Source organism: Euleptes europaea, chromosome 1 (assembly GCF_029931775.1).
Source record: "Euleptes europaea isolate rEulEur1 chromosome 1, rEulEur1.hap1, whole genome shotgun sequence".
NCBI classification, from domain to species: domain Eukaryota; kingdom Metazoa; phylum Chordata; class Lepidosauria; order Squamata; family Sphaerodactylidae; genus Euleptes; species Euleptes europaea.
Window position 1 is genome coordinate 106,994,242 of NC_079312.1, and position 23,196 is coordinate 107,017,437.

The window sequence follows — 23,196 nt, forward strand, 5'->3', positions numbered from 1 at the left end:
AGTTCTATTTCTCCTTTGTTCTGGGTGACAGCTTCCCATTCTGTTTATTGGGTCTGTCACCCGGTTCTCTGCTTGGCCAAATAAAAGAACTTCCAAAAACAAGTATCAGACCTGAAATCTTTGAATAAGTAGTAAAGAAAACAGATTCTCCATGCATGTGTTATCCCTAGGTATCAGGGCTGCCACTGAGTATAGCCTTGGCATCTTTTAACAGAAATTGATGATCTTGGGACTAAATACCAAGAAACTACACATTTTGACTTTGAAAAACCAAATCCTTAAAAGACTGGGGGGAGGATTACATTATTGTTGTTTGGAAATTCACAACATGGCATGAGGTACTTTTTCCTTAAAATAACTTGTAAAAGCTGTTAAAACCAAAGAAGCAGAAAACAGTATTTTTATTTATTATTTTATTATTTTATTTTATTAGATTTATAACCTGCTCTCCTCCCAGCCGAGACCAGGCTCAGAGCAGCTATTGGACCTAATGCGGTTGGCCCTCAAACAAGGCAAGCTCAAAAGAAGCAGTTTGAAGCAAAAGGGAAGCAAAGCATTGTTTCTAGCTACCCGTACATGACAATGTCCATCACAACTTCAATCATGGGCTACAAACAAAGAGAAGATGGAACAGCCTGTTTCCACTGCAGAAATTGAGATAAAAACTATCTGCACATTTTATCTTCTATTTCTGGACTTGTAACTTCTATTTCTAGACTTGCTTTTTAAAAAGCAGGCAGGCTAATTAAGGAGAGCCCTCAATTAATCGGGTGGCTGGTAGGCATGCTGGGGAAAACCCAGTCAACTAGGCAGTATTGCTACTCTAGACCTTACAGAGAAGGCTGGTTATGAACAGGATAAACAACATAAAGTCATAATGTTGTATTGAACCATTAGACCATAGCTTAATAGGGAATACTTCAGAAAATGTATACAAATGGCACAGAACCAAGGTAGCTCATTTTCCTTCCAGTCGCAATAGTGACGTTCACTATTGCATAATGAGCTCAGTTTATGCCCAACACAGGCTGGCTCAAGATGAAGGTATGGCCCTCTAGCAAGTATTTTGTGACTAGTTTCCACAATTCCATGGATGTTTCAGCTGTTGTGCTCTTACAGCCCATTTCTAAGGGGGGGGGGTGTTATGATGGCAGCTGTGGGCAGAGCAGCCGTCCCTCACCTGTGAGGTTTCCCGGCTGGAATAAGGAATAAAAAATACAGTTACACTTGAAAAAACAAAAAATAGCCCAACTTATTTTCACAAAATAGCTGGCATAGCTATGCTGCGGCGTCAGGGGGTATTCCCAGGGCGGAAGGGGTTTGGAAGCTGACTAATGTCAGTTCTGCCCTCAGGAATGCCCTGGGAGTGTTCTAGACCTTCTTCAGTCTGGTTTTAGGCCAGGTTATGGGACAGATAGCTCTAATGGCTTTAGAGAGCCAGCATGGTATAGAGGTTAAGAGTGGCAGACTCTAATCTGGAGAACCGGGTAAGATTCCTCGCTCCTCCGCATGAGCAGTGGACTCTAATCTGGAGAACCAGGTTTGATTCCCCACTCCTCCACATAAAGCCTGCTAGGTGACTTCATGGTTAAGAACCTAAGGGCTATACTTGATACAGTTAATGCAGTTGCAAAAATCACTTTCTTCCAGCTCAGTCTAGCCCACAAGATGACTCCCTACCTTGACAGGGACGATCTGGCTACCACACTATGATAATATCAAGGCTAGACTACTGTATTGTACTCTACATATGTCTCCCCTCAGAGTCAACTCAGAGACTCCAGTTGGAGCCAAAAACCACAGCTTGGTTATTATCAGCAGCTAAGTGGACCATGCATATTACTTCCATTCTCTAGTCACTCCATTTTCTGCCCATCAGTTACAGGGCTCAATTCAATATATTGATTATCACATGCAAAGCCCTTCATGGCCTTGGTCCATCATATGTGCCTTTCTCCCCATGTTTTGCCACAACAGCTTCAATCTGAGCAAGACCTTCTGCAGGTGCCACACTGCAAATGAGCAAAATCAACAACTGCCCAGACGTGTGCATTCTCTGTTGTGGTCCCCACCTTATGGAATGGACTGCCTGATGAGGTTAGAAAGGTTCTGCTTTCCTGGATTTCTGCAAACTATGCAAAACTGAATTATTCAAGAGTGCTCTTTTACATAAGTAATAGAGCTGTAATGTAATGAAATGGTTCAGAAAGATGCTTTGGTAAAGCAATAGTGGCTGTAGACTATATTACTGTGTACTGTCTGTTGCGGTTAGAATGCTCTTACTATGTAATTTCCGCATCCCTTAACATGTCATGTTTAAATGCTTGTGCTTTCTTTCAGTTTTGATTCAGCTGCATTACAGAGTTCTGCTTATTTTCAGATATCTGCAATTCAAAACTTATTGCATTGTTTATTGTATGTCCCATCCTGCTGATGATATTAATTTACAATCTGTGTAATCCGCCTTGGGTCTCAGTGAAAAAAGTGGACTATACATAACGTAAGTAAAAAAGTAATATAAATGTGTTGTTTCATTTTCATTGTAAAAAGAGCCACACGTTCATCATAAAAGTATACTTTGTCAGAAATTGTTTTCCCCACTTTGTACTAGAAAAAGAAAACATCGCCTAACCTACCTTATAATAGACTGCTTCTGGGGGTCATAGAGAGACATGAAAAGTTCAGCATCTTCTCCTATTCTGCAAACAAAATTTCTTACGAAGACATAGAGGCTATGGGTGGGAGATGAAGAGTTTCGGGAGAAGGTTCCATAATCAGACTCATCCTTTGACTGCACTCAGAGAAAAGATAAGAAAGATACAAGGTTATCCAAAATAAGCCTAGGAAGAATTAATGACAGGTATAAATCATAGTGTTACAGGTAGTTTGAACGACATTTCTTACACGCAGACTAAATTCTTGGGTTCAAATTCTTGATATGCAATAATTAATTGCTTCTGTAAAAATTTGCGAAATAACATTTTCAAGCAATTTATTTATTTATAACCTGTTGTGAATATCTTGTGGTATAGACATTGCCCCCATACCCTGAAAAAAAGACAATAAACACCAACATATAGGTTAACTAGGGTTTAAAAAAAACAAAAACTTCTGAACTGTCCCTGAAAACGCAGCCAGTTAATGTGGGATTCCTAGGAGGCTATCCAATCGGATTTGCCAGAAACTGGGCAACCCACCCAGGTTCAGCATGGCCAACAGCCACACCATGCTTCTCCTTATTTGCATTAAATTGTACAGTGAGATTCTGCCCATTAATTTATTTTACATTTTTGTGTCAATGACTTAATAATTATCTAAAGTTATCTTAACTATCTCCAGGCAAATTTAGCACTAGTACAAGATGTTTTAAACGTGGCTTGAAGCAAACAATGGCAGTCATCTCATTTGCTAGACTGTATTTTTTCAAATGAGATGACCCTCCATTGTTGGCTTCTTCCCAGAATGTAACTGCAGTAATCTAACACCTAATGCAATTAAACTGTGGGAGACTAACACCAACAGCTGACAAAACAGGATGCTAAAACCTTGACCTGGGTAATCTGCTTATTTCCTCCTTCATTTTTAAAATTTTGCAACATCTAGACTGATGGAGAGTTTTGATGAGATTGAGAGCCTGCACAATGTTTTGTGTCATTTTGATTGGCCCTAATAAAAGGCTGGATTTTTCTTCTTTCCAGTCATGACAGGGACCGTGTTTGGCACCTCAAAGACAGTCAGGTGTGTGCTGATCATCCCACTAATTCCTGCCTCATATGGAACAAAAAAAGTAGCCCTCCTCCAGATATATCGGCTTAGTTTGCCGGAGAAACCACAACTTGGATATCGAAATGTGCAATTGCCACTAGCATCATGGTACGTTTTAAAAGGATGAAGGTGACTTCCAAATGTGAAATGAGATTGCTTAAATAAGCAGTTGGAACAAGACCAGATCCTAACTTCGGGCACACTTTATTCATAGTGCCATTGTAAGCAGAAAACTCCTTTCTAAGCCCCTTCACTTCAATAGACGGAGAGAAGTGTAGCTCTGCTTACGACAGCATTCTTTGCATCAGGACCCATTTGAATGTCTGGGGGAGAGAAATATGCATAACACTGTATATTATGCACAGAGATGTCTGTTTCTTCATAGAGTGATTGTTGGTCTGCACCAGCAAATATACCTATTCAACCATTGAAAATCTTGGCAAGCTTAAAATAAAAAAGATTCACATAGCAAATAGTTAATTTTTAATCTCATTATCTGAAAGCTGGGGTTGGGGAACCTTTACTGGCTAAAGATGAAAAGTAGATAAAGGAACGTTGTAAAAACTTCATACCATCTCTTCTCTGATTCGCTCTGTGATTTTGTTAGTAGCTCGTTCATGAGCATGGAAGAGGCTGATAACACTGGTCTTTTCGGGATCCAAGATATTTCCATCTTCATCTCTAACTATAAGATCTAGCTCAAGTACCCTGTACACATAAAGAGGCAGTGCCGTTAGTCACATCGGAATTTTTCTCTTCATATTTGAATGTACATCACCTGGCAACAGCCACAAGCAAACATGACTGTGAATGCATATGCGTGTGAGCAGATAGATATTTACAGAGAGAGAGCTTAAAAGTTCACTTCCCATTCACACCACACACTATTTTATCTTTTTTTTTTCCCTTAGACTACTAAACTTTGGTATCCGATAGGGCTGCCAAGTCCAAGCTGGGAAATTCCTCGAGATTTGGAGGTGAAGCTTGAGAAGGGCAGGATTTGGGGAGATGAGGAATCTCAGCAGGTTACAGTGCCATACAGTCTGCACTCCACAGTGGCCATTTTCTCCAGGCTGTTGTAATATATACAAGAAACCTCTAGGGGGCGGGTTTCTGCAGTTTGCATGTTTGTTAGTTTTGGCCCTGCAGGGCTCTTCTGTAGGCAGTTGATGGCTGGGGCAGGTAATGGAGAGGTTGACTGAGAGAAGGCCAAGTTAGAAAGAGAGACAGCCAGAGCACTTAATAAAACTCTTCTTAAGCTAAGCAAAGCTGATGTGTCCTGTGTTCATGATACTACACAGGCAAACTGATCTATGTGGTCTGGAGATCAGTTATAATTCTGGGAGATCCCCAGGCGTCACCTGGAGGTTGGCAACTAGGGTTGCCAACCCCCAGGTATCGGCTGGAGATCTCCAGCCGATAGAGATCTGTTCACCTGGAGAAAATGGCCGCTTGGGCAATTGGACTCTATGGCATTGAAGTCCCTCCCCTCTTCAAACCCCACCCTCCTCAGGCTCTGCCCCAAAAACTCCCGCCAGTGGCAAAGAGGGACCTGGCAACCCTACTGGCAACTAGGGTTGCCAGGTCCCTCTTCGCCACCAGCGGGAGGATTTTGGGGTGGAGCCTGAAGAGGGCAGGGTTTGGGGAGAGGAGGGACTTCAATGCCATAGAGTCCAGTTGCCCAAGCGGCCATTTTCTCCAGGTGAACGGATCTCTATCGGCTGGAGATCAGTTGTAATAGCAGGAGATCTCCAGCTAGTACCTGGAGGTTGGTAACCCTATTGGCAATCCAACCTCAAAGCATACCATACTATTATGAAGACCAAAAGGCCTTCAGATAACATATTTTACTTGTTTGCACAATAGTTTCTGATCAACTTTCACTACCAGACACTAAGCCTGTAGCTGGCAAATGTTATGCACACCATAGAAAGTTACGCCAAATTGCAATGCTGCTGAAAGAAGGCACAATGTGTTTTTGTATCATTGCAAGTTTGTCAGCTACTTTTTAAAAGCAACCAGAACAATGTTGACAAATTTAGTTATCAATACATAACTATCTTATCAATAGATAATTATAGGGAGGGGCTGTGGCTCAGTGGTAGAGCATCTACTTGGCATGCAGAAGGTCCCAAGTTCAATCCCCGGCATCTCCAGTTAAAGGGACTAGGCAAGTAGGTGATGTGAAAGACCCCTGCCTGAGACCTTAGAGAGCCGCTGCCGGTCTGAGTAGACAATACTGACTGAGTAGACAATACTGATGGACCAAGGGCAGTATAAGGCAGCTTTAGGTGTTAATGCTAGCTCTCTTGCTCTGACTTACTTGTTGCCGTAATCAATTTTGGAAGTGACTTTCTGCTTCAGTTCTTTGAGCTCGTCTTTGGGCAAAGTCCCTGAGAGGAGAAGTGATCTCCATTCCATTAATTCGCACATCATAGATTGTACTTGCCGAAAGCGCGACTTTCTGTTTGCCTGAAATGTATAAAATATTTCACACTGCAACAGCTAAACTTCCAAATGCTATTTGCTTCTTTCCAGAGGTTAATCAACCACTATGGATCTCTGACTTGTCAAATGAAAACTGTTTTGCTCTCTAAAGCTAAAAAAAGGCATACGTAATTGTTTTCTTGATTTGCACATAATCATACAAGTGAAAATCCACAACAAAATGCTGCAGGGTTGTCCAACAGCCCCCTTTTGTTGACGTTCCAGCCAGACTGAAACAAAAGTTGTGACTGATAGGGAACATGAATGCAGTATAGAGATGAGAAGGCAGATCTGGTTCTCCAAGAGTGAGCAAGTACCTACCACCATCCCTAGTTATCCTTTGCCTTCTTGAACAATGATGTAGATGAGTTAAATTCTACTGGCAGGAACTCCACTCTCTGTGTTTATGTGCATGAGTGTGTGCGGTCAAATGTAGTTTTTTAGGAGAGCACATGCAAAGCAAGCAATTTACTGGGGGGATTACCAGCCGCATTTGTATTCCCAGCAACGTATTAAGAGTTTGAAAATGTTATAAAAAATACTGTTCGCACTTTCTATGTATTCCCACCAATGTATTAAGAGTTTGAAAATGTTATAAAAAATACTGTTCGCACTTTGTTTGGCCCCTTTAGCTGTGAAGACGTCTTCCAACCATTTATAAGCTGTGGTATCCAAAAACCCTTTTAAAGCGATGTTTTTTATAACATTTTCAAACTCTTAATACTTCGCTGGGAATACAAAGTGCGGTAACCCCCTGGGTTCATGCCCATCACAAACAAACTCTAGTTTGCTGGTGAATCTGAACTGAACTATACTACAGCAATAAAGAAACACTTATTCATAATTCAGCCTCCTAAATGTGGGTAACATCACCTACACATGCTTAAGTCTGTTTCCTTTCAAGTATAATAGTTGTAATGCAGAGGATACTACTGTTCACTGGGTAGCCTTGGGCAAGTCACTGTATCTCAATCTCATCTACCTTTCAGGATTACTGTGATGATAAAAACAAAGATACAAAGGAAAATAGAGATAAAAATAGAGAGAGGGGAATCATGTATACTCCTTAAAAAAGGAGTAATAAAATGTAAAAAAAAATTAAAAATAATTTTGAGAGGAGGAAAAAAATAACTCACCACATAGAGCTGCTTCCATATATTTCCCCATTCCCAAAGTGTACAGGTAACTTCTTGAACCAAAGGGATCTCGGCATTTGTTACGTTTTCTGTGTTTCTGAGGAGAAGGATAAACAGCGATTTAACAAGTGTCCTGGGTGTTTATCGCCAGGCATTCAATATTATGGCAAGAATAATTGTCTACAAAGGGCCTGTGCAACACTTCCTTACATATTTATTTAACCCAACTATCCAACAGCTACAGAATTTGAATAATTTGGGATTTCCCCCAACCCCCTCATCAATAGTAACAGAAACTATCATAAAGATGGCCCTTCTCAATCAGATCAAAGGACCATGTGGTCCAGCATTTTTTATCCAACAAGGATCTGACAAATGGAACTTAAAGACAAGAACTGTCCCTCCCCTGCTATTGTCTACATCCCAGTACAATGCAATACAGTTACCTTTATTGGACAAGAAATGTCCCTTCCCTGCTATTGTCTACATCCCAGTACAATACAATACAATTACCTTTATTGGCATATGATGTAATACAACAGATCGTCCATACAGATAGTAAATGGTCAGAGGAAACAAAAACATATTAAAAAGCCATCAATCGTTAGACCTTATCCAATCTGTTTTTGATTATTAAACTTAAGAAAACAGCTACTTTTCCAGTTATTTCAGGTGATAAATCATTATCACCCAGTATCTGTTACTCACTGAGGGGGCCTTAAGTTGCCATCCTCCAGTAAGGCCTGGAGTTCTCCCAGAATTACAACTGATCTCCAGATTACAGCGTTCACTTCCCCTGGAGGAAAGGGCAACTTCAGAGGGTAGGCTGTATGGCATCACACACACCCCACTGAGCTCCCTCCCCAAACTCCACCTTCCCCAGAGACCAGTCCCAAACCTCCAGGAATTTCCAACACAAGAGGGAGCCCCCCTAGAGGGAACACATTTTAGGTATGCCCTAAAGGTGGCATACCATCTTGCCTTAAAAAACCCCACCTGGCATGCATCTATGTAAGCCCTTTTTAATGTCATTACTGAATACTGTGATAATCAACATAAGAACATAAGAAAGGCCCTGCTGGATCAGACCAAGGCCCATCAAGTCCAGCAGTCTGTTCACGCAGTGGCCAACCAGGTGCCTCCAGGAAACCCACAAACAAGACAACTTCAGCAGCACCATCCTGCCTGTGTTCCACCACACCCAAAATAATAGGCATGCTCCTCTGATACTAGAGAGAATAGGTATGCAGCATGACTAGTATCCATTCTAACTAATAGCCATGAATATGTCCACTCTCCTCCATGAACATGTCCACTCCCCTCTTAAAGCCCTCCAAGCTGCCAGCCATCACCACATCCTGGGGCAAGGAGTTCCACAATTTAACTATGCGTTGTGTGAAAAAATACTTCCTTTTATCTGTTTTGAATCTCTCACCCTCCGGCTTTAGCAGATGACCCCGTGTTCTAGTATTATGGGAGAGGGAGAAAAACTTCTCCCTGTCCACTCTCTCCAAACCATGCATAATTTTATAGACCTCTATCATGTCTCCCCTCAGCCGCCTTCTTTCCAAGCTAAACAGCCCTAAGCGTCTTAACCGCTCCCCATAGGACAGTTGCTCTAGTCCCCTAATCACTTTAGTTGCTCTTTTCTGCACCTTCTCAAGCTCTGTGATATCCTTTTTTAGGTGTGGTGACCAGAACTGTACACAGTATTCCAAGTGTGGTCTCACCATAGATTTGTACAAGGGCAGTATGATATCAGCAGTTTTATTCTCTATTCCTCTTCTAATTATGGCCAGCATGAAATTTGCCTTTTTTACAGCAGCAGCACACTGGGTTGACATCTTCATTGAGCTATCCACTACTACCCCAAGATCCCTTTCTTGGTCTGTCGCTGCCAGCACAGATCCCATGTGTATATGTGAAGTTGGGATTTTTTGTCTCAGTATGAATCACTTTACACTTACTCACATTGAATCTCATTTGCCATTTTAATGCCCATTCTTCCAGTATGCAGAGATCCTTCTGGAGCTCTTCACAGTTCGATTTTGTTTTAACTACCCTAAAAAATTTGGTGTCATCTGCAAACTTGGCTACTTCACTGTTTAACCCCAACTCCAGGTCATTGATGAACAGGTTGAAAAGTACCAGTCCCAACACAGATGCCTGAGGCACCCCACTGCTCACATCCCGCCATTGTGAGAACTGACCATTGTCAGAAAGTTCTTCTCCGTAAAATAAACTTATGATGGAGAAGTGCTTTCGGTTGTCTACCATGAAACAATTGCAAATCAAGAAGTGATCCTGTAGTCTTACAAATCAGGCATAGGGGTGGATTGACAGGCAAATGGCCCTGGAATGCCTACCAAATGAGGCTCACTCATTATCATAGCAGCTTGCCCAAGCAGCTGACTTGCTTGCTGCCAGTATAACTGCTTGTTCACCTGCCCCACATGGGGCAAGTGCTGACCCTTGCTTGGGGTTGGAGTAGGCCCAGCAGGGGGGCACAGACCCCTAGGCCACTACCCCACCAGGACTTTTCTCAGCGGCCTTAATGGCCAGTCCACCTCTGAATAGCCATATCCAATGTGAAGCAGTGAAAGGGTGTTTGGTTGAACGGAGAGGTTTCCATTCTATGCTGAGGTTTAACTTACTGTGCACTGGGAAAAAGCCCTTTCAAAACAAAATAAGTCATCCAAGTTATCATATGAGAAAGTAGATATAATACCTTCCTTTCTCGACTGCAATTTCCTTGATGCGGATAAAAGATTTAGGAAATATTCCCTGTGGAGGGGGTAAAAAATACATATTGGTTATTTTACCAGACATCTCTCCAATGAGAAGCTCTAAGGACCAAAACTAGATAGGAGATAAAAGCAATTCCAGCAAAAAAATATTTTTGAGTTTTGCTTGCTGCAACTACACCCCATTAGATCATCTCCATAAAGTTACATATGTTGCTCTAGAAATGTGCAGTCCACAAACATAGTACATACATCAGACTGAATTTTTTTTCTTCAGCTTCACCCCACGATGCCCATATCCACAATGGTTTATCACCATAGAGAAATCCTTGCAGTGCATGACTACCATTTAGATTTCTGCAAGCTTGGGGGGAAGCCCTAGGTTTGTATTAAATCTATCATGTAAAATTTTAAGTGTGAGTGCATACATCCGTGTGCGTTCATGCATGCGTGCATGCCTATATAACAAACAAAAAAGCTCAACTTCAGTAAATGCACAAGTGGAGAAAAGAAACATGGCTGCAGTTTGACTGGCATTGTGGATTGCCATAGCAACTACGGTGCATGCTGAAGCATCTGCCTAGCTGGTTAGTGAAATGCTTCAGAGGCAGGCCGAATCAAGAGGGGAAGAGAAGACACACCAATGACAAACAGAGCGAGGGGAGCATGTATGGAGGTGGAAGGAGAGGGATTGGATTTCCCAACCCCTGTGAGTCCTCATAGTTCCCTTTCTTGTACACAAGTATTTGCATATGCTTCTTGGAACTGCTACAGCAGATATTTTTCTCAACTTTATTTGATCTTTTCCGCTTTAACTGATGTTTGGCATGCAACAGCTGAACTTATGAGGACTCTTGATGTTCTGAACATCAACACCACTGAAGCAAGAGCCTGTCCTCTAAGAACCTTTGACTTTCTCCAAGAACAAAAATGCAAGAAAGCGTTTCCATTCAGTTGATATAACAATACCTGAGGGCTCATGTGGAATTTATGTATTAAGACATCTCAGCAGCATCAGTCTCACTCCCCAAACTCTACCTACAAGGGTTGAGCCTGAAATCCTCTTACAAACTTTGTCATTAGTATTTTATATGATATTTGCATCCTGTTTCTGGACCTCTTGTGACTGTGACTCAAGATGAAAACCTGAAATGGCACTCTCTGGAAATTAACGGGGTGTAAAGCTGAATATTTACACAAACTATCCCAGGTAGTTTTTATAGGCCAAGTTGAAAGAACAGGTCCAAATCAGTATGTGGAGAAAACCTCTACAGAAATTGGACTCCACAGGGCTTAAGCAGAATTGGACAGCTGTCATTCTATTGGGAAGACATTTGCTCACACCTCACAAGATATAAAACATACACAGCAGATTTAACGCCTGGTGTCACAGCTCCTTTTAACAACCACCTCATTCACAGTAAACCACAAGCTGCTGCATGACATTTCCATGGTTGAGACAACCAGGCATGGTGAAACAAGAAAAAAAAAGATGCAAAGTTTTAAAAAGTGAGCTTTCTACAGATACTTACATCAGTAGTTCCACTATCACTAAGCATCGGATCCCTCTGGGGGGATCCAGGTTTGCAGACCCGCGGGGGTGGGAACGGGGGGGCAGGAAGCGGGGTCCTGGCTTACCGGCTGCCTCGGCTGGTCCAGGGCAGCGGGCCGATGCCCCCCCTTTTTAGGGTGGGAGACAAGCCCGTGCTCTACATGGGGCAGCCAGGGGAGGCAATGGCGGCAGGTGAGCTTGGCAGGGTTTTTAGGGCTCGGGCCGGCTCCAATAAGATTGGGGCCGGCCAGTGCGCCGGGGGGGGGGGGGATAAAAACAGCCCTGCACCTGACCTCGGCCGTTCTTCCTCACCACGCCGCTTGTCCCGCCCGCCCTCCCCTTGGCTTATGGGGTTTGGGTGGGTCATATGTCACAACTGAGGGTTGGCGGTTTGGGCATGGGGCCGGATCCAGTTTGGGGGAAAGACAGCCTGCGTGCCCCGCTTCCCACTCTGGGGACTCTAATAAGGGGTTTTGGAGGGAGGCCAGGATTGGTGAAGCCTGGCTCGGGGGCTACGGTTTGGCCTCCTCCCAAGTGGCAGTGGACCACACAGTTGGCTTCCGCCCACGTGGGGGCCCTGCATACTGCCATCTCAGGCTGCGCCCAGCAGGAGGGTTGGGCGCAGGGTGCTATCAGCTGGCAGACGGGTCAGCTGATACCTGGATCCTGCCCTTCATGCTTGCCAGTGCCTAATGCTGTAATCAATAAAGGTTGTGGCCTTTTCCACTCCAGCTACGGTGTACTAGTCATTTTTGGATAGGACTTGGGGGTCAGTCATCAGGGTATGGGCTTTCCCCTGGGGTAACGAGCCCCCCTTTTCCCCCCATAGGGCTGGGGCCGCAAATCAGGTGTGCATAACTTCAGTAAAAGAAAAGCTAGAAGTCTATTTTAAGCAGTGTCTTGCCCTATTAATTTCCATGGTACAGCAAGGTAGCTTTCAAGTATTTTATCACATAACAGTAGTGCTCAGTAATTAACAAGGAGATGAGTTTTTATGCTATCCTTCTAAATAAGAATCCTTAACTCAATCACATTTTAAGGACACAACAAAAAAACAAAAAGGTTACTTTCTTCTAGGCAGTTCTGATGGTACCTCACAGGATTGTTGTAAAGATAAAATGTGTGTAGAGAGAAATATAATCTGCAATGAGCTGCTTGAAAAAATGGCAGGATAAAAATAGTAAGACAAATAAATTAATGAACTGAACTCCAGTCATTTTGAAAAGGAATAGTTGATTCCTACAATCAAGCAGGTTAACACCATAAAGTGGAACTAGAGTAATCTTACCTGGATTCCTTTATGTCTTACAAGGTATCCTTTGTACCAGTCTAAAATGCAAAGCAGAAGTTTTTATTGCTGTTTTCTTTGTTGAACTTTTGTTAATAATGCCATCTAGCAACACATTATAAAATAAATTATCAAAAGGAATGCAAAAATACATTAAATGAATAAGGAACATGGCAAGGAAAAGGAATCCTTATTTTCAAAAAGTTTTATCCCTGTCAATATGTCAGCTTTTAGGTGATATCTATACGCTATATTTAGTAACAATCCAATGTTAGGCTTCTTCAGAAGATGTAATAATGTGCTAAAATGGAGTACATTAGCCAGGGGTCTCCAACCTTTTTTAGCCTGTGGGCATCTTAGGAATTCTTCTGGGCACAACTACAAAATGGCTGCTGTAGAAGGCAGCCCGCCTATGAGCCCTTTCAAATGGGCACTTTAATCTGTTTTGGCTCTGATGCCAAACAGATTTATCTTATCATTTTACATGTTTTTATAAATACCTGTTTTCTTAAAAGGTTTTTTTAGGGGACCAGCACTTTAGAACTGCAGCAGATTGCAAATTGAAATGTTGGCGGCGCTTTAGAAATTCGGCCTCTTCCTTTCCGGGCTTTCTCCTTCACACATTTTCTGTTTCCTTTTTTTTTTTTTTTACTGTTGACCGACATATTACTACTTCTAGTGTTTCAACATCCAGTCAGCAGGTGTCCAATAAAGCTGTCAAGGCTGTTCTTACAACTTTCTATTCCCTTAGGGTGAAATCTGACTTTTTGTAACATGGCTTCCAACAGAAATTCTACTGGGAAGAAGGCAGTTGCCTGGAGGGAGAAAGAAATGCTAGACTTGTTCTTAGCATGAGGTGAGGAGAAAACCCAGGAGCGTCTCCGAGATTCTCACAGAAACTCTGACTCATTCAAAAGAATTGCAGATGATATGGCCAGATCATTGTTCTGCACTAGAGCTGCTCCGGAGCAATGATCTAGGAGTCCATCAAAATTCTAGAGAATCTTAGAGCATACATAAAGCATTTTACTTGCATTTCACTAACAGATTACATTGCTATCGGCCTACCCATAGGGCAGAAACAGATACCAATTGTGATAAAGTCCGCACGTGAAAGGGATCTTATTCACATTCCAAAAGAGTATATAATGTTCAAGCTCATTTGGACACTGGAAGCAACAGTATCAGTAATTTGTATTTTTCATTTCCCTGCTTCTCATAATGTCTGAATCAGCTATTAATCTGTAAAGTATTCTAATCATTTTAGAAACTAACTGGTTTATTATGCTGTGAACTTTCTTAGGCAACATAGGTCTGAAGGACTGACAAGTTTCATTGTGAGTACGTAGTTTGAGCCCAGCGTTAGCCAGGATAGTGGGCAGGATATTATTATTATTATTATTATTATTATTATTATTATTATTATTATTATTATTATTATTATTATTGTGTTCTGGAGATTCAGCCAAATGAAAAGTGCAATAATTTCATAACTATCTATCTATGAGCTCATTCCTAAGGGGGAGGCCAAATCGGCACCATTGTAAAAATCACATTACTTATGTGATTACATGGAAGTTTCACAACATAACCAATAGTGGCTACAAGGGCAGGTTGTGGACACGAAAACAGCATGGGTTAGGCTAAAGCTGCTTCTCCCTTAGTGTTGTAGTTTTGAAAAGAACTGATATGGTCAAAACTCCTCATCACACTTGAGATACAAAGTCCTTGTGCTGTTCCCCAGCAAACAAGAGGAAGTTACAATGTAGCCTCAGGAATACATATTTCACCTTTTAAAAAGATTGGCACTTGACTAAACGGCATGCTTTTCTTCTAGCAAAATTGACAGGCCATGGGAAGCTGCACACCAAAACTAAATAATTGATTTAGGTATCCTATTATTTAGCTGGACCAAGGGCACCTGACTATCTGCAACTCCTACATGAATTTCTCGTTCTTACTTACAGTGATAACCACTATCCAGCTGTAGACATTAAAACAATCCAAAATTACTTGGGCTTAAGGGAGGGGGCAATGTTACCTCTTTTGGCTCATAAAGCTTTCATACCTTCTTTAGCCCCCTACTTAACCCCCCAATCTTTATCAGAGGCTCATTTTGATTCATAGGTCTGTCAGACAGGGCTGCAACTTAACCACAGAAACCAGAATAGCTTTGACAGCAAGCTCCTAAAGGGGAAAGCTACCTCATACCAAGTACAGCATCTGCGACAGCAGCCAAGTCTCAGCAGCCAGTGAGTAAACTCCTCTGTATGCTGCAGGAAAGTCAATAGTCTCCATTACTGGGGAAAAAGCTAAAGCATTTTCCTCAACAACCAGTCTTAATTATTTTGTCCAGGTAGAAATTAAGTCAGGAGTGAAGATTCCCTGAGGTGTTGGCATCACAGGCTGTCCTCCCAGACTCCATCCCCAAATCACCAGGAGTTTCCCAACCAGGATCTGGCAAAAAATGTTTAAAGCAGTTGCACAGGTAGGAATCAGTATTGTTGCCAGACAACTCAGGCAGGATAGAAATGTCCCACTTTAGCTGTGTTATCCTGTCCCCTACTTTAAATCTGGTGGTTCTTAAGTGAGCTCAAAGAGGATGACACTGCCGTAGGGTTGCCAACCTCCAGGTAGTAGCTGGACATCTCCTGCTATTACAACTGATCTCCAGCCAATAGGGATCAGTTCACCTGGAGAAAATGGCCACTTTGGCAATTGAACTCTATCACACTGAAGTCTTTCCCCTCCCCAAACCCCACCCTCCTCAGGCTCCGCCCCAAACACCTCCTGCCGGTGGCAAAGAGGGTCCTGGCAACCTTAATTTCCAGTTCCTTACTGACTAGATCATCTTTGTTGCAGCTCCCTCTGTCCTGTAGTCAGGATAACTACCTATTCTAAAAAAGGCAGCAGATGGGGGCAAAGTGGCAGGTAGGCAGGAGAGAAGTAAGAAGGAAACATGGAGATAGTATGGGTAGGAGAAACACTGGGGGGAAATTCCTTGTGGGTTCCCCACTTGTTTACTACTCATAAGCAGATATTGTGGCCACACATTTCAAGAAAACAGCAATTAAAGCATTTCCAAAGGGAACCTGCCTTTGCAGTGTGTTCAGAGTTCAAAGGGATGACGCAAGGCAACTTTTACTGAGTTATGGCTACAGCAATATTAAAACCAACAATGAAAGCTGTTCTGTTAACATTAGTTTCTCACCTTCACAGCATTCCAGTATATGGACTACATCACCAATATGCAGGGACAACTGCGGTGTTTGTGTAGCGCTGAAATTATATATTGCTGTGAAAATACAGGAGGGGAAAAAACTGTCAGTTTCAAACGTATTAGTATTTGAGCTCAGCACTGGGTGCAGAAGTAACTTCATGAGACTGAGGTCAGCAACACATGAAAAGAATTAACAGATACCTACAGATGTTTTCAGTCGCAGCACAAAATTGTTTTATTTAGTTTTAATTGGAAAGTCACACTTGAAAAGTCAAATTTAGGAAAGGGTATGTCTCAAAAATAACACACACAAAAAAGAGTGTGGCAATTTTTCTGGACTATTTTGATCCTAATCAGGCACCCCAGTCAGATTTCAGAGGCCTTGGACCTTTTACAGTAGACTGCTCCTGCCAAACACTATTCAGAGACAAAAATGGTATACTTGAAGCAAATCGTATGAACATTTTCAGTCAATAAACGAGGAAGGCAGGACTGAGAATTAGTCTTATGCCCTAGCGGGAGCAAGGCTTTCAATCTTAAATAAATTGGCTGGTGTTGAACTACTTTCAAGAGTCAATATACTTTAGTCCTGAACTCACATTTAATAGATTCAAATTGTTCAGAGTTCTCTTCGCATCCTTCTACTTCACTGTAATTTAGAAATCAATTCTGGTGGCATTCTTTCCAGTGCTTTTGACAATATCCAGCGAAAGTCACAGAAGGCTTATTCAGGATAAAGCAAAACAATACAAACACATCACCCAACAACTACCGTTTCATAGCAACAATAAAAAGCAAAGCTGTTGTGCATTTTGTTTTTCACAACTGCTAACTTTAAGTGTGTGTTTGTTGGTTTCTGTATCTGTTAGAAGCATTGCTATCTTCACCCCTGCATCCTGAAAATGCGTCTCCAAGAAAGGTTACAAATAGTTTTTGAAACAGTATAAAATACCAGGAAAAAAATCAGTTTCAACTGGCAACCAGCCAAAAGCAATCTCTAATTTCCAAATACATCAAATATGATCATTATAACAGGCAACAGTAAATTGCTAACAGCATAAACAAAGCCTAAACACTTTGGGAAACCCAGGGTTGCCAACTCAAGGTTGAGAAATTCCTGGAGATTTTGGAGTAGATCATGCAGAGTGCAAGGTTTGGGGAGGGATCTCGGCAGGATAGAATGCCACAGAGTCCGCCCTCCAAAACAGCCATTTTCTCCAGGGTATCTGTAGTCTGGAAATCAGTTGTAATTCTGGAATCAGTTGTAATTCTGTAATTTTCCAGGCCCCACCAGGAGGTTGGCAATCCATGGGGCTTAGTACAAACTTCTACCAGTTCTTCTCCGACACATATATCATTATCCATTCCCGTACATATATACAATCTCAAAAATTGTGAAATAAAAGTTTCTGTTTTAACCCTGAAACTACATTTTCAACGTTACTGAAATTATACTATGATCCACACTGGGATTTTCCTGCTATGCCCCCAAAACATGCACCCCACTTTCCCCCTGCTTGTTCAATGTATCACCTAGGTCTAAAAAGAATCAAGCCAAGTTACGGACTATTTTGTAATATGGCTGGTATCAAGATATTATTCTGTCAATATTTTATTTTTTAAGTTAATGTTTCATTAACAAACAAATTCACTTTAAAACTTTATTTCTCTAGTCTTTTTCATTGTAAAATGAAATTGGCATACAACAAAAAAGACTAAATCATTGTCATTGTCCCTTATTAACAAAATGTTGAACCATAGGAGTGTCCATGATTCTATTCGTAATACGTGAACTATGCTCACCTATTCTGTATTTAATGGCTCTACTGGCAACTTGAAGGCACTTTACACACACAACTGTTTTGCCACCATAAAGTAGGACATCTTATAATATAGATAACCCTTTTCAGTTCACAGTTGCTAAATTGGATTTTCCATTATTACAAGCCATGGAATATTAGACTGAAATAATTTTGATGTGTTTATTAGTTTTGAAATTGTTATTATATGCTGAATTACTAAACTCTTTGATGTGAATATAATTCCTCATATTAGTATATATGTGAGCCAGAATTGCTTTATTCTTTTCATATCTATGGACTATAGCAGTTCTTTTCCCTTATTTTGTAGTGATTAACCTCCAGGTCATGGCTGGAGATCTCCCACTATTACAATTGCTCTCCAGCTGATACAAATCAGTTCCCCTAGAGAAAATGGCCACTTTGGCAATTGGACCCTATGGCATTAAAGTCTCTCCACTCTCCAAACCCCACCCTCCTCAGGCTCCACCCCCAAAATCTCCAGGTATTTCCCAACCCTGAGCTGGGAACCCTAGTTTTCCCTCTAGCAGAACACATGCAGTTTTTATGAGAGCAAGCCTGATGAAACTCCTTTCAGCTTCTGCCACAGTTCACTAGCAATGTGCAAACAATCCATAGGGCTATGCATATTTCACTGAAAATTAGTTGAAGGTGTTTTTGTAAGCCTCATTTAGTAAGATAAGTGTCCCGCGACGGGGCTCCAGGGGGGAGTCGCGGGACGTGGGGCAGCCGTCTGGCCCCCCTCTTTGGGCGGCGACTCCGACGCCGGCAGCGGGGGTGGCGTCAGGGAGGGGGTTATTGGGCCCGAGGGAGGGAAGCAAGCCGGGGAAAACAAAACGAGCTTACCTGATCCCCCTTCCGTCCCTGCAGGCCGACGGACTCGGGGAGAGATCGGCGAACGCGAGCGGACAGAGCCGGGGAGCCGCGGAGGCGGTGGCGGGCGACCGGGGGAGCCGGCGGGGCGGGGCCGGCCCGGAGGACAGCTGGGAGGCGGCCGGGCGCGGGCCGGGCGCGGGCGAGGACGGCTGGACGCCAAGGAAGGGAGTCCCCGGGAGGCGGGCTCAGAGGCCGCCCCCTTATGGGCTCGGGGGCGGGCACCAGGGTGGAGGCCGACCCTAAATAGGTGAGGGGCGGAGGCCAATGAGGAAGCTGCGGCTGGGCTGAAGCGAAGCCCAGAACGCTGGCGAACTCCGGAGAGGAAGGGAGCATAGAGGCCTCAACGGAGTGGTCTGAGGCCGAGGAAGCCCCTTTCCTGAGGGGAGTGCGAGAAGGGGGGGCTGGGGGGACAACGGCGGGAAGCCCCAGTCCTTCCACAGTGGTGGAGGATGCGGGCAGTAAGGCGGGGCCTGCAACGGTAGCCCCACCCTTACCGCGGATCCCAGCGCCGCCCGGCTGGAAAAGCAGCCGACCGCTCCTTCAGCCGCCCCGCCTCTTGCTACAAACGAAGACTACTGCCACGATGATGGATCCACCCGACCCCAGTGGGGGCCCCCCAGTAGACGTAGGGCAAGTGGGGAAATGGCTTGCTGATCAACAGGGTCGCCTGATGCAGGAGTTGATGGGCCAACAACAGGACGCCCAACTACGCCTCATCAGAGAGTTGTCCCTGCAACAGCAAGAAGCCCAGGCAGCTCTTATGAGAGACATGTATAAGATCCTGGAAGCAGGGAGGGGCTCTGGAGGGAGTGGCGGCACGGAAGGACCCACCAGCCGGATGCCTCCCATACCCCTGGCAAAGCTAGGGCCTGACGACGACATAGATGGCTACCTAGACGCCTTCGAGAGGACAGCAGAGGCATCCGGTTGGCCCAAGGAACGCTGGGCCTTCATTATAGGACCTCACCTTACAGGCCCAGCCCAGGCTGCACTGAGAGCCATGTCCAAAACTGACAGCGCCAACTACGACCGGTTAAAAGCTTCGGTGTTAGAAAGATACGCTATCTCCGAGGAGACCTACCGGCAGCGGTTCCGGACCATGGCGTGGAAAAAGGGGGACCCCCCCAGGGCTTTCGTGACAGCCCTCCGTGATATGGCCTACAGATGGCTCCAACCAGCTACTCCCGGTGAACGGGCCTTGAGTGATAAGGTGATCCTGGAACAGGTGGTCCAAGTCGTGCCCTCGCGGGCCCGAGATTGGTTAGTGTGTAATAAGCCCAAAACGTTGGACGAAGCCATGACACTATTGGAGAACGTGGCCGCTCTGGAACCGCGGGAGGTAGCCAAGGATGCTGCGAGGGCTGAAAGCAAGGGGAATGTGCCTACAAGCCTGCCACGGGGAGGGAGAGCCCGCTTGGTGCCACGCTTTCCCCAGGAAGGGATCCCTAGAACCCGGGGACTACCCCTATTGATACCCCGGGTCGACGCTGGTGCACCAGGGGAGGGCCCAAAACCTACCCCGAAAGGAGAACCGGGCGAGGCAAAAGGGCGGGGCCCATGTTTCACCTGTGGACAGTGGGGACATTTCAAGCGCGAATGTCCCCTCATGGAGTGCGACCTCGGCTGGGAAGAAACCATGCAGGTAGGACCCTGGGGAAATCGACCGCGACCGGCACTTCTCGCTGTCCGGATACAAGGTAGTATGGTGGACGCCCTGGTAGACAGCGGGTCGTCCATCTCCATGGTGCAAGATCACCTGTTGCCAGAAGGACTCCCCGTTCGGAGAGTGGCAACGGTTGCCTGCTTTCATCAACATCACGAGCAGTATCCGGTGGTGTCCATAGGCCTGGAATGGGGAGCTCGCTATTATAGATGTGATGTCGCCCGGGTCCGCACTTTACCCTACCCAGTCTTGATTGGAAGAGATGCCCCTTGCTTCCCGGAAATGCTCCAGTACCTTGGTAACCCCAAGGGAACGAGGACCTCGGAAGAAACGGGACTGGGAGAAGAAGACGTCCCTACGGCACACGGATCGGGAGAAGCCCCGCCAGCCCCAGATTGGGAAGGATGTCCAGTGTTTCGGCGGGCCCAGAGCCAGGACCCTACACTGGCCGCCCTACGGAACATGGTCGCAGTGAGTGAAGGCCAAATCCGAGATCCACGGCGGGCGGGGAGGTGGCCCCATATTGAGTTGAGAAAGGGGAGTTGGTACCGGGTGGTGCAGACTGCCGGGCGGGAAGTAAGCCAATTGTTGGTGCCACAGGGGTACCGGGGAGAAGTGTTACGCTTAGGGCATGACCACTCTTGGGCCGGACACCAAGGGGTCAAAAACACCCTTATAAGGATCACAGCGCAATTTTTCTGGCCCTCCGTGTCCCGGGATGTCAAGGCATTCTGCCGCTCCTGCCCTCGGTGTCAGCAGTGGACGCGGCGAGCCCCCACTAGGGCTCCTCTCCAACCGTTGCCGGTCATCCAGACCCCCTTCGACCGCATCGGGATGGATTTCGTGGGGCCCCTGGCCCGGACGGCCCGCGGCTTCCGCTTCGTGCTCGTTATAGTCGATTACGCTACCCGATTCCCGGAAGCGGTGCCCTTAAGGACAATGCAAGCCTCCGGGGTATGCAGAGCGCTAATTAACCTTTTTTCAAGGGTGGGATTGCCCAGAGAGATCCTGACGGACCGGGGAGCCTCGTTTACGGGGTCCCTCACGCGGCAGTTATGTAAGGTCCTGGGAATTCGTCAAATATTCACGTCAGTTGCCCACCCCCAAACAGATGGGCTGGTGGAAAGGTTTAATCAAACCCTCAAGGGTATGTTGCGGAAGTTAGCAGGGGAAAGGCCACAGCAGTGGGATCTCTTCCTTGACCCGGTCCTGTTCGCCGTGCGGGAAACGCCGCAGGCTTCCACAGGGTTCTCCCCGTTTGAATTATTGTACGGACGGAACCCTAGGGGAATATTGGCTGTCATGGAAGGGCAGTGGGCAGGACAAGGGACAACCGAAGAAGGGCAAGAAGCCCCGGAATACGTGAGGCAATTGCAGGAGCGACTTCAGGTGGCCCAAGAGGCAGCAGCCCAGAACCTGGCCGAGGCACAACAGACTCAGAAGAGGGCCTATGACCGCAACACGCGGACCCGTAGATTCCAAATGGGGTCCCAGGTGCTAGTCCAGAGTAGGGTGTTCGGGCCCGCGACGGAGAAGCCTTGGTTAGGCCCTTTCGAGATCACGAAAGTACTGGGCCCTTGTACGTACGAGGTCCAATGTGGGCCTACCCGGCGGCAGCGAAAACAAATACACGTCAACGACCTCCGGGAGTGGGTACCCCGACCCGACAACGCCGACTACTGCGGGTTGGAAGGGGATATACTGGAGCTGCCAGAGGGCGACCTGCCCTGGGGGAACGACAGGGAGGGAGATCGGTTGCCCCAAATAGACGACAGCTTGACCAAAACGCAACGGGCACAAGCCCTGGAAATGTTACAGCGGCAAGCCGCTGTATTTTCTCTTCTCCCGGGCCGGACCTCGGCAGTGGAACACATGATACGAACCCCCAGGGGGACGGTGGTGAGGGCCCCCTGGAGGCCCATACCCCGCAAACGATGGCAGGCAGTCGAAGACGAGGTGACGAAAATGTTGACTATGGGAGTCATTGAACCGTCTTACAGCGCCTGGCGGAGCCCCATTGTGTTGGTCCCAAAACCGGACGGCAGTATCAGGTTTTGCGTCGACTACCGGGAGGTTAACAAAACGGCCCAGTTTGATGCCTACCCTATGCCCCGGGCAGATCTCCTGATAGACCAGCTGGGTACGGCCCAGTATGTGTCAGCCCTAGACCTGACCAAAGGATACTGGCAAATCCCCATGCGGATGGGGGACCAGGAGAAGACAGCGTTTGCTACCCCTTCGGGCCTGTATCAGTTCAAGGTCATGCCATTCGGCTTGCACGGGGCGGCCGCTACGTTCCAACGCTTGGTAGATAGGGTCCTGGCACATTGTCACCAATATGCCTTGGCCTATATCGACGACATTGTGATATTCAGCCCCACATGGGAAGCCCATCTGCAGCACGTGGCGACCGTCTTGCAGGCATTGGCTACGGCGGGGCTGAACGTTAACCCATCCAAGAGCCGCATCGGGTTTCGTGAATTGAAGTACTTAGGGTACGTCGTCGGACGGGGGGTGTTGAAGCCACTGCCGGATAAAGTGGCATCTTTGGAAACCATCCCGGTCCCGCACACAAAACGACAATTACGGAGGTTCCTCGGCATCGTCGGCTATTATAGTCGATTTATTCCCCACTTTGCCAGTAG

The 23,196-nt window shown here is 45.4% G+C and overlaps 1 protein-coding gene across 1 annotated transcript in view; it reads right to left on the bottom strand.

The window, feature by feature from the left end:
- The window catches only part of DOCK2 (dedicator of cytokinesis 2), a 367,227-nt gene extending 350,875 nt beyond the window's left edge, over window positions 1-16,352 (bottom strand). Inside the window, exons 1-7 of the mRNA XM_056847921.1 lie at window positions 16,184-16,352; window positions 12,973-13,013; window positions 10,117-10,172; window positions 7,389-7,485; window positions 6,089-6,237; window positions 4,338-4,473; window positions 2,637-2,791 (exon numbers count right to left, since the gene is read on the bottom strand). Of these exons, the coding sequence (XP_056703899.1) occupies window positions 2,637-2,791; window positions 4,338-4,473; window positions 6,089-6,237; window positions 7,389-7,485; window positions 10,117-10,172; window positions 12,973-13,013; window positions 16,184-16,352 (803 nt within the window). The remainder of the gene's footprint in view (window positions 1-2,636; window positions 2,792-4,337; window positions 4,474-6,088; window positions 6,238-7,388; window positions 7,486-10,116; window positions 10,173-12,972; window positions 13,014-16,183) is intronic.
- Window positions 16,353-23,196: the final 6,844 nt, after the last annotated feature.